This window comes from Monodon monoceros, unplaced genomic scaffold, assembly GCF_005190385.1.
Source record: "Monodon monoceros isolate NGI ecotype Baffin Bay Population unplaced genomic scaffold, NGI_Narwhal_1 Super_Scaffold_18, whole genome shotgun sequence".
Taxonomy (NCBI): Eukaryota; Metazoa; Chordata; class Mammalia; order Artiodactyla; family Monodontidae; genus Monodon; species Monodon monoceros.
Window position 1 is genome coordinate 136,091,346 of NW_021703774.1, and position 16,189 is coordinate 136,107,534.

A 16,189-nucleotide genomic window follows, 5' to 3' on the forward strand; every position below is an offset into this window, starting at 1 on the left:
CATATTTACCACATTATCACAGGAATACAGATTGAGTGTAATTTACCATATTGCCAGAACAAGGGAGAAAAAAAATCATATGATCATTCCAAAAAATCATTTGACAAAATTCAGCATCCATTCATGATAACAACTCTCAAAAAATTAAAAAGAGAAGGGAATTTTCTCAGTTTGATAAAGGTATCTACTAAAAATTTTCAGCTTAATGATGAAATAATAAATGCTTTCCCAATAGAACAAATGAGTATATATAACAAAACAGAAACAGACTCACAGATACAGAAGACAAACTCGTGGATATCAGTGGGGAGAGGGAAATGGGGAGGGGCAAGATAGGGGTATGAGATTAAGAGATACAAACTGCTACATACAAAATAGATAAGCAACAAAGATATATTGTACAGCAGCAGTCCCCAGCCTTTTTGGCACTAGGGACCAGTTTTGTGGAAGACAATTTTTCCATGGACCAGGGGGTGGGGGTGGGGTGGTTCAGGCAGTAACAAGCGATGGGGAGTGGCAGGTGAAGCTCCACTCACTTGACCACTGCTCACCTCCTGCTGGGCGGCCTGGTTCCTAAAAAGCTGCAGACCAGTACTGGTCCGTGGTCCAGGGGTTGGGGACCCCTGTTGTACAACACAGGGAAATATAACAATTATTTTGTAATAACCTTAAATGGAGTATAATCTATAAAAATAGTGAATCACTGTGCTGTACACCTGAAACTAATATAATATTGTAAATCAACTATGTTCGGTTAAAAAAAATGCTTCCCCTTCAGTATTGGAAACAAATCAAGGATGTTTGTTCTCACCATTTCTATTCAGTATTGTCCTGGAGGTCTTAAACAATGCAATAAGGCAAGAAAAGACATAGAAGTCATAAAGATTGGAAAGAGAGCAAAATTATCTTTGTTCAGTATAGTATGATATCACTTACGTGTGGAATCTAAAAGACACAACAAACTAATGAATATAACAAAAAATGAAGCAGACTTACAGATCTAGGGAACAAACTAGTGTTTACCAGTGGGGAGAGGAGAGGGGGAAACTATTGGGTGTAAGATAGGCTCAAGGATGTATTGTACAACATGGGGAATATAGCCAATATTTTGTAATAACTGTAAATGCAAAGTAACCTTTAAAATTATATTAAATTAAAAAAAATTTTTTTAAGAAAATTATTAGACATAATGAGGATAATGATCAAAATGCACCCTTGTGGTATTTCCCCAAAGAGCCTCCCCCTTCCAGATGGCAACAAGGAAAAATAAGCTTTAGAATGAGTCCTCTTTACATATCTTGTAACCAAGTAGCCTTTTGAACTATTCATAATATATATTTGAGTTTCAGTTTCTCCAGGTGTGTGTGTGTGTGTGTGTGTGTGTGTGTGTGTGTGTATAAAGCAAGAGCTATTGGCCACTAAAAAAATATTGCCTTTGTTCGCAGATTATGTGAATCTACATAACCCTAAGGAATCTGCAAAAAACTGCTAGAGCTAATAAGTAAATTTAGCGAGGTCAATACACAAAAATCAATTGTATTACTATATACTAGTAGGAAGCATTTAGAAAATGAAATTTTTAGAAATTCCAATTACATTAGCATTTAAGACGTGAAATAGTTAAAAATAAATTTAATAAGACATGCAAGACCTTTACACTCAAAACTATAAAACGTTGCTGAGAGAAATGAAAGAACTAAGTAAATGAAAAGATATACTGCATTCATGATTGGAAAACTCAATATTGTTACAGTGGCTGTTTCTCCCTTAAATGACCTATAGATTCAGTAAATCTCGATAGACTTTTACATAGAAATTAACAAGTTGATTCTGAAATGTGTATAGAAATGCAAACTAATCTTGTCAGACTAATTTTGAAAAGAAGAAATCTTAAATTATCTGATTTCAAGATTTAAAATAAATACACAGTAATCAAAACAACATGGCATTTTTGTAAAGATAGATCTATATAGATCAGTGGAACAGACTAGAGAGCCCAGAAATAGACCCACACATATAAAGTCAATTACTTTTTGACAAAAGGCTAAGGATACAGAAACAGATCAATGGAATAAAATGGAGGGGCAGAAGTACATACACCCATAGACAGTTCATTAATTTTAGGAAAAGACACTTAGGTGATTCAGTAGGAAAAGGAAAGTCTTTCTTTTTTTTTTTGGCAGCATTGGGTCTCCATTGCTGTGTGCAGGCTTTCTCTAGCCGTGGTGAGCAGGGGCTACTCTTCATTGTGGTACACTGTCTTCGCATTGTGGTGGCTTCTCTTGTTGCGGAGCACGGACTTTAGGTGCACGGGCTTCAGTAGTTGCAGCACACAGGCTCAGTAGTTATGGCATGTGGACTCTAGGGCCCACGGACTTTAATAGTTGTGGTGCGCAGGCTCAGTAGTTGGGCTTAGTTGCTCCGCGGCATGTGGGATCTTCCTGGACCAGGAATCAAACCTGTGGCCCCTGCATTGGCAGTCAGATTCTTAACCACTGCGCCACCAGGGAAGTCCAAGGAAAGTCTTTTTAACGTGGTGCTGGAATAAACATGTGGATTAAAAAAAACCCTCAACCCCTGCCTCATACTAAACACAAAAATTAATTCAATATGGATAATAGAACTCAATTCAAAGCTAAAATAATTAAGTTTCTAAAAGAAAATACAAGAAAGTACTTTTGTGACAATGAAGTAGGCAAAGGTTTCTTAATAAAGACACAGGGCTTCCCTGATGGTGCAGTGGTTAAGAATCCTCCTGCCAATGCAGGGGACATGGGTTCGAGCCCTGGTCCGGGAAGATCCCACATGCCGTGGAGCAACTAAGCCCGTGCACCACAACTGCTGAGCCTGCACTCTAGAGCCTGCGAGCCACAACTACTGAAGCCTGCACACCTAGAGCCCATGATTGGCAACAAGAGAAGCCACCGCAGTGAGAAGCCCGTGCACTGCAACGAAGAGAGTAGCCCCCACTCACCGCATCTAGAGGAAGACCACGCACAGCAACGAAGACCCAATGCAGCCAAAAATAAAGAGAGGGAGGGAGGAAAGAAGGAAGGCAGGCACAAAAATTACTAAGCATAAAAGAAAAGAGTAATAAAACTGGACTTCACCAAAAATAAAACTAATGCTCATTGAAAGACACAATTAAGGGCTTCCCTGGTGGCACAGTGGTTGAGAGTCCACCAGCCGATGCGGGGGACGCGGGTTTGTGCCCCGGTCCGGGAGGATCCCACATGCCGCGGAGCGGCTGGGCCCATGGGCCATAGCCGCTGAGGCTGTGCGTCCGGAGCCTGTGCTCCGCAACGGGAGAGGCGACAACAGTGAGAGGCCCGCGTACCGCAAAAAAAAAAAAAAGTTTTTTAAAATAAATTTATTATTTATTTTTGGCTGTGTTGCATCTTCATTGCTGTGCGGGCTTTCTCTAGTTGTGGCGAGCGGGGGTTACTCTTCGATGCAGTGCACGGGCTTCTCCATGCGGTGGGTTCTCTTGTTGTGGAGCATGGGCTCTAGGTGCATGGGCTTCAGTAGTTGTGGCGCACGGGCTCAGTAATTGTGGTTCGTGGGCTCTAGAGCACAGGCTCAGCAGTTGTGGCACACGGGCTTAGTTGCTGTGTCGCATGTGGGATCTTTCTGGGCAAGGGCTCGAACCCATGTCCCCTGCATTGGCAGGCAGATTCTTAACCACTGCGCCACCAGGGAAGTCCAAAAGAGCTTTTTTAAAAATGAGAAAATACTTAACAGACACTTCACGAAAGAAAATATATGAATGGCCAAAAACACATGTAAAAGGGCTTAGAATAATTTGTCATCAGGGAAATGCAAATTAATAACATAGTCAGATATCATTTCACATCCACTAGAATGGCTAAAAAGCCTGACAACAGCAAATGTTGTCAAGGATGTGGAGCAACTAGAACTCCATCACATTTCTGTTAGGAATGGAAAATGGCACAACCACTTTGGAAGTCTGACATCATCTTATAAAATTAAACATACCTTTACCTTATGACTCAGCAATTTCACTCCTAGTAATTATCCAAGAGAAATGAAAACATCCACAAAAACACCTGTACAAGAATGTTTATAGAAGTTTTACTCATAATAGTAAAAAATTGGAAGCAATTCAAATATTCAACAAAAATATCAAACAAAAAATGAATAAACAAACTATAGCATAGTCTGTGGTGATAGGAATCAGAGCAGTGGTTGCATAAGGGAGGTTGTTTGGAGGGAAGTTTCTAGAGTGATGGAAACGTTCTTTATCTTGATTAGGGTATTGGTTACCTTGAGATATTGGTTACATAAGCATATACATTTATCAAAACTTTGAATTGCACTTAAGAGAAATTCCACTGTAGGTAAATTTTACCTCCAAAAGAGAAAGAAAAACCTTATATAATTAAAATAGAAGTGATTATTTCTGTAGTCAATACTATATATGTGTGTGTGTGTCTAGGTATATATGTAATTTTACATAGTATATGACCAACATTGAGTGCATGTTTTAATCTTTTTCGACAAACATCTGTTGTGTATCTGCTGTGGGTCAGCCATTGTGATCGTTGCTGGGGATATAAAGGTGACTAAGAGAAAGTGGCTGGACTTACAGAGGGTGTAGCTGGAGCAATAAAAACACAAGAGAAAAGTGCTAATGTAAAAATGGATGCTGTGTGTGAGGTGAGTGCAAAGGAGGGAGAAAGTTACTGTGATTTGTTGGGGTTGGAGAGATGTGACCAAAAAGTGAATAAACTTTTGCACAGGAAGAAGGGCTTTTTAGGTCAAGAGAACCTCATGAATTAAGGCACAGAGGCATGAGCCTACATGACGTGTTTGCAGAATTTTAATTGGTCCAACGTGACTACAATAATGGGAGATGATGTCACGATGGGGGACGATATACTTAATGATGGGACCAGATTGTACAGGGTCATAAAATGCCATACTAAGAAAGAAAGAAAGAAAGAGGGGTTGCAAGAATCCGGTGGTCGTTTATTTTTTTAAATAGTTATTCACTAGAATTTTGTGATTAAACATTTCTAAACATTTGGCTATTTTTTTCTCTTTTTCTTTAAAATTAACAATAGAAATCCAGAAACATTTTGGACCACAACAGGAATGTTTCCCCAAGAGTTCATTATTTGTTTTCACAAACATGTAAGGATTGAAAGGCTTTTAATCCAGAGTTACTTTGGTAAGCATGATATTTTCATTTCATTAATTTTCATCATCTTTCAGTTTTTCCATAGGCAGAAGGCACATATGTAAACTTTTGGCAAAACACTGATTTTTTTTTACCGCATGGAATCCAGTTTTCTTGGTGGGGTTGATGGGTGGGGAGTATGGGTTAACTGCCTTGAGCACAGTTAGCCTCTCTGAAACTGCAAATTTGAAACCCTTCCAAAGCACATAATAATTTCCATGCAATTTACTACGTGAAAGCCTTTGGCAAAAGACCGTGTTATGAATATAAGAAGCCAGCTTGCCAGAACACTAGGTTTCTTGACATCTTTATTCCAGATTCTTTTGGCTAGGGGTTCTCTGTCAAATTCTTTCTGAAAATCTGATAACCCTGATTATTTGCATTTGATAATTTTGATTCTTTTATTAATAATGGCATTTTCTGAGGGATTCAGGAAGACTATCTCCCACTGGAACATCATCCTAATCCTGTCTTATGTTTATTTAAGGATAAAGTATGTCAGACAAAATCATGGCAGGAAACAGGATATACCCCAGATGACTCAGATGAAGAGACATTATTGATGGGACTACTTACAGAATTATGGCCTGGGTTAAGGGAACAACTAGGGATGGTGAGACACCCAGAAAGTGGCTACAGCAGTAAGCCATTACCTCCCCTGGGCCAAGGGAAGGAAATAGTATTGCTGGAGCCCAGTGAGTGCTGGAGCCCATGCATAAGAGCCTGCCCAACAGGAGCTGTAACCATGAACGGACATAACAACTGTCAGACACGGCACTGAAATGGGAAGGGCGCAGAGAAAATACAACCTGATGTCACTTCCCCACTGCTCTTCAGTTTCCTTCCAGTGCCTCCAGTTGGCCAAATCCAACCAGTAGTCAGTGGGCAAGTGAGTCCAGGTGATGCAGTCCCCAGGGGTCCTCCCCACAGGGCACAGAACACAGAAGGGGAAGAATGGATTTGGGGTGAAGGGAACTGATTTAGGGGTAAAGGAAAAAAAACAGTGCAGAAGGAAGATGACTGCATTTTCTCTTCTGTCATTAATTGCGAAGGCTCTGGAGTCAGACCTAAAGTCTGAATTCCAGTTCTAGCACTTACTAGCTCTATATCATTGAACACTTCACCTGGCTTCTCTAAGCTGCCTGATTTCTTTAAGCCTGTTTCCTCATCAGTAAAGTAAGTTAATAATAGCTTTCTCCTAAGATTGAAGTCAAGAGTCAATGAATATGTCTGACTCATAGTAGTTTCTCCATAAAGTTTTATGATCAAGACCACTAATGGTATTATTTACCAGTGTACAAAAAACCAAAAATCTAGATAATTCCAAATGCAGAAAGACCCTACTAGCTTTGTGTTGTATGCTTGCAAACACTTGTAAGATTACAGTTACACAGTCTGCATTTACTGTAGGGACTTACGGACAAACGGAGGGAGGGAGTGATTTTCAGAACATGTTGTTCCTGATGCCAGTACTTTGTGCAGTCCCACCAATGCCTGACGGTCTCAGACAAAGGAAAAAAGGAATACAGGGACAGCGACATAGAATTAGATAGATATTAACACTTTATTTTGTTTATTTACAATGTCAGTACGGACCTTGAGGATTGAAAAGAGCACTTCTAAAGAGCCAGTTGATTTTGAGCAGTGGATTGAAAGAGGTATGTGCTGTTTCACCAACATTGTTCTGATCATGAAGAAGTAGAGAATTGTCCTTTACTCTGTATTTCCAACTGGGCTGCATTTTGGTGAAAAAAGATGACTTGAATGATACTTGTGACACACACATATATATATATATTAAAAAGGACCCTAGGTACCTTCTCCCCTATAAAGCTAGTGACCAGTCTTTCCTCCCACAAACCACCCCCAAGAGGTGACTAGGAACATTGAATGTTGAGGCTCAGGACTCAAGGAGACGAGGCATAGTAAAGAGAGTGAATGAGACATGGAGTAGAAAACAAGGGATTTAAGTGGAAGCGTACATATTGAGTGGTGGGAACTCCAGCCTCCTTCCTGTGCTCTGCTCAGCAACCAGGAATATAGCCCCAGCCAGGAGATTGGAGGATTCATCTTTGGAGAAACTGAATGGTCCCAGAAGATCGATGGATACTGACACAGGCTAGCTCATTCCTGGTCACCCTATCAAAGTCCAGTAGTCAACGAGTCTGGCTCATGCACATTTTTCAAATGATCTATTCATGAGTAACAGAAGCCAAAAATCACCAGACATATGATGAGGGCCTTAAAACCTCAATATAATCAAGCCTTTAGCTCGAATTCCAATCTATAGGAAAAGGGGATAGAGAACAAATTAAATGAAACCACGAGGAGGCAATATGAGAAAATGAGGGACATTTACAGGACAACTGACCTGCTCTCTTCAGTAAGTCAGTGGTGTGGGGAAAAAATGTGTGTGGGGGGGAAAAAATGTGTGTGGGAGAGAAAGCAGTTCAAGATTGAAAGAGACTTAATTCTGATTTGAATAAACCAACTATAAAAAGACGGGGACAATGGGGAAATTTGAATATGGACTGGATATTAAAGCATTTTTTATTGTAATATGATAATGGCATTGTAGTTATATAAGAAAATATTCTTATTTAGAGATAGATAACCAAATATTTAAAGGTGAAATGTAATTATGTCTTAGACTTTCTTTAAAATACTTTAGCAAAAAAAATTAGATAAATCAAGTATGGTGAAATTTTAGTAATTGCAAATTCAAGATTATGGGTATATATAGGAGTTATATCCTGTCTTTTTTATGTATGTTTGAGATTTTCCAATTTTTCATAATTTAAAAAAATGAAGCAAATGAAAGAAGAGGTTATTATTAACTTCTAGTAGAGGAGGAGTTGTCTAAGAAAGAAAATGTGTCACAATTTATTACTTATTTCAGCAGTAAATAATGTTTATATAGATAATAGTATAACCATCAAGTATTGATTTCAAAATTGAGAGGATGGCAGGAGGGAAAATTTGCAGGAGGAGGAGGAAGAGGATATTGGTCCAAGAGACATAAATTTTACCTACCATAATATAAAGTCAGTAAAAAATTGATAAATCAAGAAAAGGAGTATAAAACATAATTCCAGGAAAAACAGCTTAAAGTGTTGAAAACATTTGCCTTTAGGGAGCAGGACTGGAGGAAAAGGGGTCAAGCAGGGCATTACTATTTTTCATTACTTCAGAGAAAGGTTAGGAAACAGAAAGTCATACATAATCTTACTTCCCAGAAACTTCCCTTTTTGTACTACATGCCTTTTAAAATTATGTACACTATTTTGATACAAACAAAATTAATTTCTAAATAATGTCGACATTATTATATCAATTAAATATTTCTTGTTTCCAAAAGAATGTTTGATGTGATTAACTCATGACCAAATAAGATAATCTGTCCTAAAATTACACAATTAAAGATTTTCTAAAGCTGGACACCAGAAAAGATCAATTCATGGGTGGCATAACTCAGCATAATTCATTGTGAGAAACTGAGCCCTAGTCTGTACCCATGAGAATGGTAAGATGGCTCCTTTCAGGCCTGCAATTACTCTTAGTAACTTGATCCTTAAAAAGGACTTTCACATTTTATCAATTCTTCACTTTATATTCCTTTACTGTAATTTACATTTACTTTTATTTATACTCACTAGAGATATTTTATAGCTCATAGTTTATCTTTCATACCTTTTATATCAAATATCTCTATTTTTATATTGAATTTTAACCCCAAAACACTGGTAAATCTGGTCTGACTATAGTTTACCAGACATCATGTGTTGCTGAATATAAATTTCAATATGTCCTCATGCATTTTGAGCCCTACCCCAATTCTGTTGAATTTGTGTTTTAGATCTGGTACATACAGAGGGGCAGCTTCAAAATGAAGAAATTATGGTAAGTAAATATACTTTGAAGAGATAAACATTATCTTTAGCCAGCACAGCATATTTAAATTTTACACCTATCTCCATAGTCATAAAGTTAATAAATACCCTCATAATATTATAGGTTCTGTGTCTCATCAACCAATAGAGACGGTTATTCTCAATAATATATGACAGCATAATAATAATATGACAGCAAGGATAGAACAGAATTCACTTGTTTTTGTTTTGTTTATTCATTTATTTTGGAGTATGTACTTGCTTTCCTTTCATTTGATTCTGTGGGCCTTATAGAATAGGAATCAAAAAAGGTTGAGATGCCAAAATCGGATGTTAATTTAAGTATGAAAGGACAAGGGAGATTCAGATAAGGGAACTGGAGCATAGGATCAGCAACAAATAAGCCAAAGAGAGATGAGGTGAAAAGAGAACCAGCAGTTTCCAACAACATTCCATTGGGCTTTGCTTGTCAAGTGGAATGAATGCCCGTTGGTGAGGAAGCTGCTGCCTCATCAGGAGTTTCTCTGTTCCTGCTAGTTTGTCAGGCCCTGGTTTTAGACAAACACAAAAAGCCAAACAACTGTGAATATGTGTTTTTTAGGTAGTAGTGTTTATTTAACTAAGGTGTCTCTAAATAAGGATTAAAGAGGTACCTTGTCCATTAGGTTTCCTTCTTCACAACTTACTGGCAGCTGCTATGAAATCGGTGTTTCAAATGATTCTCTAGGAGTTTTTGAATCCTGTTAATTATCTTCTCTACCACCTAAGTGTGCCCAATGACTGGGGAGGCCAGTGGGGACCAGAAAATGATTAATTAGACTGAATTTTATCTTCCTGTTTTTCTCCATCTTTATTAATGGGTTATGGTTAGTAAGCCTCTGCTGAGTATTTTGTTTCAGGACTCACTGTGGATCAGGGAGGGTTGCAGCATCATAGAGCATTTGGAGAAAAGTAAGGGGGAATGGAAGGCTGTAAATCACCCAAAGTTTAGTACCGTCTCATAACAGCTTTTACTATACTTATTTTCTTCTAGTTGTTAACCAAATGCATTACATAGTTATAATAGTATGTATGAAAAATTTTGTATCTTTTAAAAATTTAATAATGTATCAAAAGCTTCATAATTATAATTTTAAAATTAAATGTATGCAGATAGATGTTAACTGATTTCCTTTTTCCTCTCTCTGTCATTATAACTAATACTACAGGGGACATCTTATGCCTGTTCCTGCTACCACAATGTTCACCTTTTTAATTATTTTCTAAAATTAAATTTCAGGGAATGGAATTACTGGGTCCATGGGTATAGACATATTTATAGCTTCTTATATATACTGCCAAATTGCTTTTCGGAGACTTTTTTTACATTTTTATATAAATGTAAAAGTATAGTAATATTCAGGGTAGTGTATTCTGAGGCATCATCCAACAAATGAAATCTCTTATTATGAAAAATACTTCAGAAAAACACTTAAAAAAAATTAATCAGGGCTTCCCTGGTGGCACAGTGGTTAAGATCCACCTACCAGTGCAGGGGACACAGGTTCGAGCCCCGGTCCAGGAAGATCCCACATGCCACGGAGCAGCTAAGCCCGTGTGCCACAATTATTGAGCCTGCACTCTAGAGCCTGTGAGCCACAACTACTGAGCCCTTGTGCCACAACTACTGAAGTCCGTGTGCCTAGAGCCCGTGTTCCGCAATAAGAGAAGCCACAGCAATGAGAAGCCTGCACACCGCAACAAAGAGTAGCCCCCACTCGCCGCAACTAGAGAAAGCCCATGCGCAGCAACAAAGACCCAATGCAGCCAAAAATAAATAAAATAAATTACTTTAAAAAATTTAATCAGAATTGTACAGTGCAATTTTTAACTCCACCTGCTATTCTTCCTCAAACCAAGGCTGATATTTGGCTGCTACATATCAGAATAACTGTACTGTTACGTGTGGCTGGCTTCTCTTCTGAACATTATATCTTATAAATCATTATATATTTAGAATATTATTCTTGCATCAAACACTTTCTTCTGCTAACTGCTTGTTTAACAGTTAACTAGAATTCTAAATCATCTATATTGATTTTTCCCCTACAGGTACATGATGGCCACGCCACTTACTTGAGATTCATTATTGTATCAGCCTTTGATCATTTTGCATCTGTGCATAGTGTTTCTGCAGAGGGAATAGCAGTCTCAAATCTTTCTTAATAATTATAACAAAATACTCTTGCACTATTTTTTAACAATATATTTATTTAAACATGAAGTTGTTATTATTAAAGGTATTTGTATCAATCTGTTTCAGTTTTTATTTATTTTCTCTTCAACATTTTGTAGGAATTTGGTTCATCAGACAGCAGTGACGGCCACCATGTAGGTCATAAGAAAGCTTTTGCTTCGGTATACAGCTTAATCAAGGACGTGACTATACATGAAAACAACTGATAATACATTGTGTCCCCACAGTATCTAACATAGTACCCTTCAGATATCAGTGCATTAATTTTTAAATTTATTGATTGATTGATGCAAAGGGCTAAGGGCGCAATATGGAAAATAAACAACGTACGAGTTCAAAAAAGAGACAGTATTTATGGGATGGTTTCTTTGAGGTCATGGAACTTGAACTGGGCCCTGTAGGACAAATCATTTTATTTTTTTCTCTTTATTTTGTTTTGATTTCAAGACCTCAGAGAAGAGTTAGGAAACATAATCTTACTTCCCAGAGACAACCATTATTGATATTATTTGATTTTCTTTATATTTTGGGAAGGAAAGGAACAGGATAGGACAGATTCGGGTGGGGATATAAGACTTCTCTGAATATATCTTATACAACTTGAATTTGAAAACATAAATAATATAGCCAAAAGTTAAAGAGCAATTCCAAAATGTTGAAAACAACAGAAATGCATGAACCTAACTCTGTTACAATTGATAAACCCACAGGGGAAAAAAATGGCATTAGAATATAGTATTTTATCTATGCAGTCTATGTTAGTCTCTTTTTTTTTTTTTTTTTTAATTTATTTTTGGCTGTGTTGGGTCCTCGTTTCTGTGCGAGGGTGTTCTCTAGTTGCGGCAAATGGGGGCCACTCTTAATCGCGGTGCGCGGGTATGTTAGTTTCTTATAGCTGCTGTAACAAAGTACCACAAACTTGGTAGCTTAAAACAATAGAAATCTATTTTCTCAGTTCTGGAGGCTAGAAGTTGGAAATCAAGGTATTGGCAGGGTTTGTTCCTATCAGAGTTCTGAGGGAGAATGTGTTCCATGCCTTTCTTTTAGCTTCTGGTGTTTCTGGCAGTCCTTGGCATTCCGTGACTTGTGGCACCATAGCCCCAGTTTCTGCCTCCATCGTCATATGGCATTCTTTCTGTGTTTCTCCACATCATCTTCCCTCAATGCATATTCTGTGTCTTCTCCTCTTCTTATAAGGACACTGTCATATTGAATTAAAGGTGCACCCTACTCCAGTATTATCTCATCTTAACTAATTACATCTGCAATGATCCTGTTTCCAAGTAAGGCTGCATTCACAGGTACCAGGGGTTAAGATTTCATCATATCTTTTGGGAGACGCAGTTCAAGCCACAACACAGTCTTAGTGAAATATATATGTGATAGTTAATTTTATGTATCATATTGACTGGGTCACAGTGCCCAGATATTTGTTCAGACATTATTCTGTGTAGGTATCTTTTAGATGACAGTAACATTGGTGGACATTGAGTAAAGCAGACTGCACTCCATAATGTGGGTGAGCCTTATCCATCAGTTGAAGACCTTAGTAGAACAAAGACTGACCTCCCCTGGGCAAGAAAGAATTCTGCCAGCAGATGGGCCTTCAGACTTGTATTGCAACATCAGCTCTTCCCTGGGTCACTGACCAACCCTACAAATTTTGGATTTGCCAGCTTTCTTGTTATCACATGATACTTTCTTACCAGTCTCAGCATTCTAAAAAAGTAGCAAAAGAGGGACAGCCACAAAGTGCCAACGCTTTGAGTCTCTGCTTGTATCATATTTGCTATTGTCCTGTTTCCCAAATCATGTTATATGGCCAAGCCCAGAGTCAGAACAAGAGGGGTCTACCCAAGGGAATGGATATAAGGAGGTGTGACTAAATTGGGAGTGGGGAGGAAGTGGTAGCCACTACTGCTAGAATCTACTACAATTAAACATGGTGCCTCCTGATATGATGCAATGTGAAGCATATAGACCAACCTATGAAGTGCTCGTGCCAAAATTACTGAGCCTGAATCAAATCAAGTTCTAGAGTTATCTTTCAGGAAGTTCAAGAGAGAGAGGAACAAGTAAAATGACACCACAAGGAAGCAAAGAGACTTGTAGCCATTAATGCAGCACAGTGAAATGCCCAGATCTGTGCCTTCTCTGCCCATGGTAAGATATACTTCCTGGCCTTCTTTGGGTAGGGCCATGAGACCAATTCTGGCCAATGAGATGAAGGGTAGTTGAATTCCAGGCTGAGCATTTAATTGCCTTCAAGAGACCCTTCAAAGCTCTTTTCTCTCTCCCACAATGACCAGCAATGTTATTCTCCACAGTAACTACTTCATCATTCTAGGTCTGGGAGTGAGACTGATGATATCAGGTAGCAGAGGTCCCAGTCAATCTGAGGTACACATAGAGGAGAAATAAAGCTTCATTGTTTTTTTTGTTTGTTTTGTGTGTGTGTGTGTGTGTTTTGGCCATGTGCGGGATCTTAGTTCCCCAACCAGGGATCAAACCTGGGCCCCCTGCAGTGGAAGTGCAGAGTCCTAATCACTGGACCACTGGGGAATTCCCAAGTCACTGATACTTTGGAGCTGCTTGTTACCCCAGCATAACCTGGCGTATCCTGGCTGATACACAGACAAATCTAGAATATGGCTTATCCTACAGGACAAGTGACCTGGTTTCTTCAACAAGTCAGTGGCATGAAAAATGCTAATTAAGGAAGGGGATCCACTCTAGATTCAGAGAGATGTAAGAGCCCCAAAAAGCACATGCTATGTGTGGATTTTATTTGGATGCTGATTTGAGCGAACCAACCGAAAAAAAGACATTTTAAAGATAATTGGGGAAATCTGCCTATGGACTGGGTTTTATTGTTCATTTTGCTAGGTGTGATACTGGCATTAAGCTTATCTAAGAAAAGGCCCATATTTTTCAGAGATGCATTTAGAAGTATGTAGGGTAAAACAACATGGTATTTGGGATTTGCTTTAAAATACTTGAACATATTTTTTTAAAGGAAAAATTGTTCGTTGAAGTAAATATAACAATAAATTGTTGGACCCAGGTTATGGATATATGGGGCTTCATTGTACTAGTCTTTCTACTTTAATATATGCTTGAAATTCTTCATAATAGACAACAATAAATAATGCTACAGAGGATATCTTTGTGCATAAATCTTTGCCTACCCCTCAGATGATTTTTTTTTTTTTTTTTTTTTTTTTTTTGGCCATGCTGCGGCATGTGGGATCTTAGTTCCCCAACCAGGGATCGAACCCATGCCCCCTGCAATGGAAGCACAGAGCCTTAACCACTGAACCACCAGGGAAGTCCCTCTGATGATTGTTTTAGAAGAGATTCCCAGAAGGGAATTAGACAAAGTTAGGAACAGTTTTAAGGCTTTTGATACTTTCTGATAATTTGCTTAACAAGATTTGTTGCACAAATTTACTTACTCTCAGAAACGTAAGTTTTAAATAAATGGAGGAGAGTAGAAAAGCTACTTCAAGAGTAACGTTGGTGCCATCAAAGATATGAAGGTGAGTACTCTCATAAAACATATTTAGGGAGTGATGAATACATACTTCTGACTAGGGCAAAGGAGAAGACTAAAACCAGACATTGCAGCCAGATCAGAAAGAGCCTTTAATGCTTTCAGATATTTTCCCATAACGCTGGAGCCATTTAAGGTTTTTGAAAAGGAAGGTGACTTAGAGCAATTGTGTTCATGTTCAATAAAATCAAACACTGAGGATTTTCCTTTCGCCAGCTTCCTAAACTGGAATGTCAGTAATTCTTTGTTTAAGAAACACTGTGTTAATTTGTATGGAAACACAAAAGACCCCGAATAGCCAAAGCAATCTTGAGAAAGAAAAACGGTGCTGGAGGAATCAGGCTCCCGGACTTCAGACTATACTACAAAGCTACAGTAATCAAGACAGTATGGTACTGGCACAAAAACAGAAATATAGATCGATGAAACAGGATAGAAAGCCCAGAGATAAATCCACGCACATATGGTCACCTTATCTTTGATAAAGGAGGCAAGAATATACAGTGGAGAAAAGACAGCCTCTTCAATAAGTGGTGCTGGGAAAACTGGACAGCTACAGGTAAAAGAATGAAATTAGAGCACTCTCGAACACCATACACAAAAATAAACTCAAAATGGATTAAAGACCTAAATGTAAGGCCAGACACTATAAAACTCTTAGAGGAAAACATAGGCAGAACACTCTATGACATAAATCACAGCAAGATCCTTTTTGACCCACCTCCTGGAGAAATGGAAATAAAAACAAAAATAAATGGGACCTAATGAAACTTAAAAGCTTTTGCACAGCAAAGGAAAACATAAGACGAAAAGACAACCCTCAGAATGGGAGAAAATACTTGCAAATGAAACAATTGACAAAGGATTAATCTCCAAAATAAACAAAGCTCATGCAGCTCAATATCAAAAAAACAAACAACCCAATCCAAAAATGGGTGGAAGACCTAAATAGACATTTCTCCAAAGAAAATTGCCAACAAACACATGAAAGAATGCTCAACATCACTAATCATTAGAGAAATGCAGATCAAAACTACAATGAAGCATCACCGCACACCAGTCAGAATGGCCATATCAAAAAATCTACAAACAATAAATGCTGGAGAGGGTGTGGAGAAAAGGGAACCCTCTTGTACTGTTGGTGGGAATGTAAATTGATACAGCCACTATGGAAAACAGTATGGCGCTTCCTTAGAAAACTAAACATAGAACTACCATATGACCCAGCAATCCCACTACTGGGCACATACCCTGAGAAAACCATAATTCAGAAAGAGACATGTACCACAGTGTTCATTGCAGCTCTATTT

General features: G+C 38.3%; 1 protein-coding gene and 1 non-coding gene across 9 annotated transcripts in view; one reads left to right on the plus strand and one right to left on the minus strand.

The window, feature by feature from the left end:
• The window catches only part of HSPB11 (heat shock protein family B (small) member 11), a 35,098-nt gene extending 23,714 nt beyond the window's left edge, over positions 1-11,384 (plus strand). For all 8 annotated transcript variants that reach the window (XM_029229949.1, XM_029229945.1, XM_029229947.1 and 5 more), the window contains 4 exons: positions 5,085-5,191; positions 6,790-6,858; positions 9,057-9,100; positions 11,182-11,384. In XM_029229949.1, coding sequence (XP_029085782.1) covers positions 5,085-5,191; positions 6,790-6,858; positions 9,057-9,100; positions 11,182-11,295 — 334 coding nt within the window. In that variant the 3' untranslated portion in view covers positions 11,296-11,384. The remainder of the gene's footprint in view (positions 1-5,084; positions 5,192-6,789; positions 6,859-9,056; positions 9,101-11,181) is intronic.
• A 2,431-nt stretch (positions 11,385-13,815) lies between these two features.
• Positions 13,816-13,888, minus strand: TRNAG-UCC. The gene has a single exon. It is a non-coding gene; the product is annotated as a tRNA-Gly (tRNA).
• Positions 13,889-16,189: the final 2,301 nt, after the last annotated feature.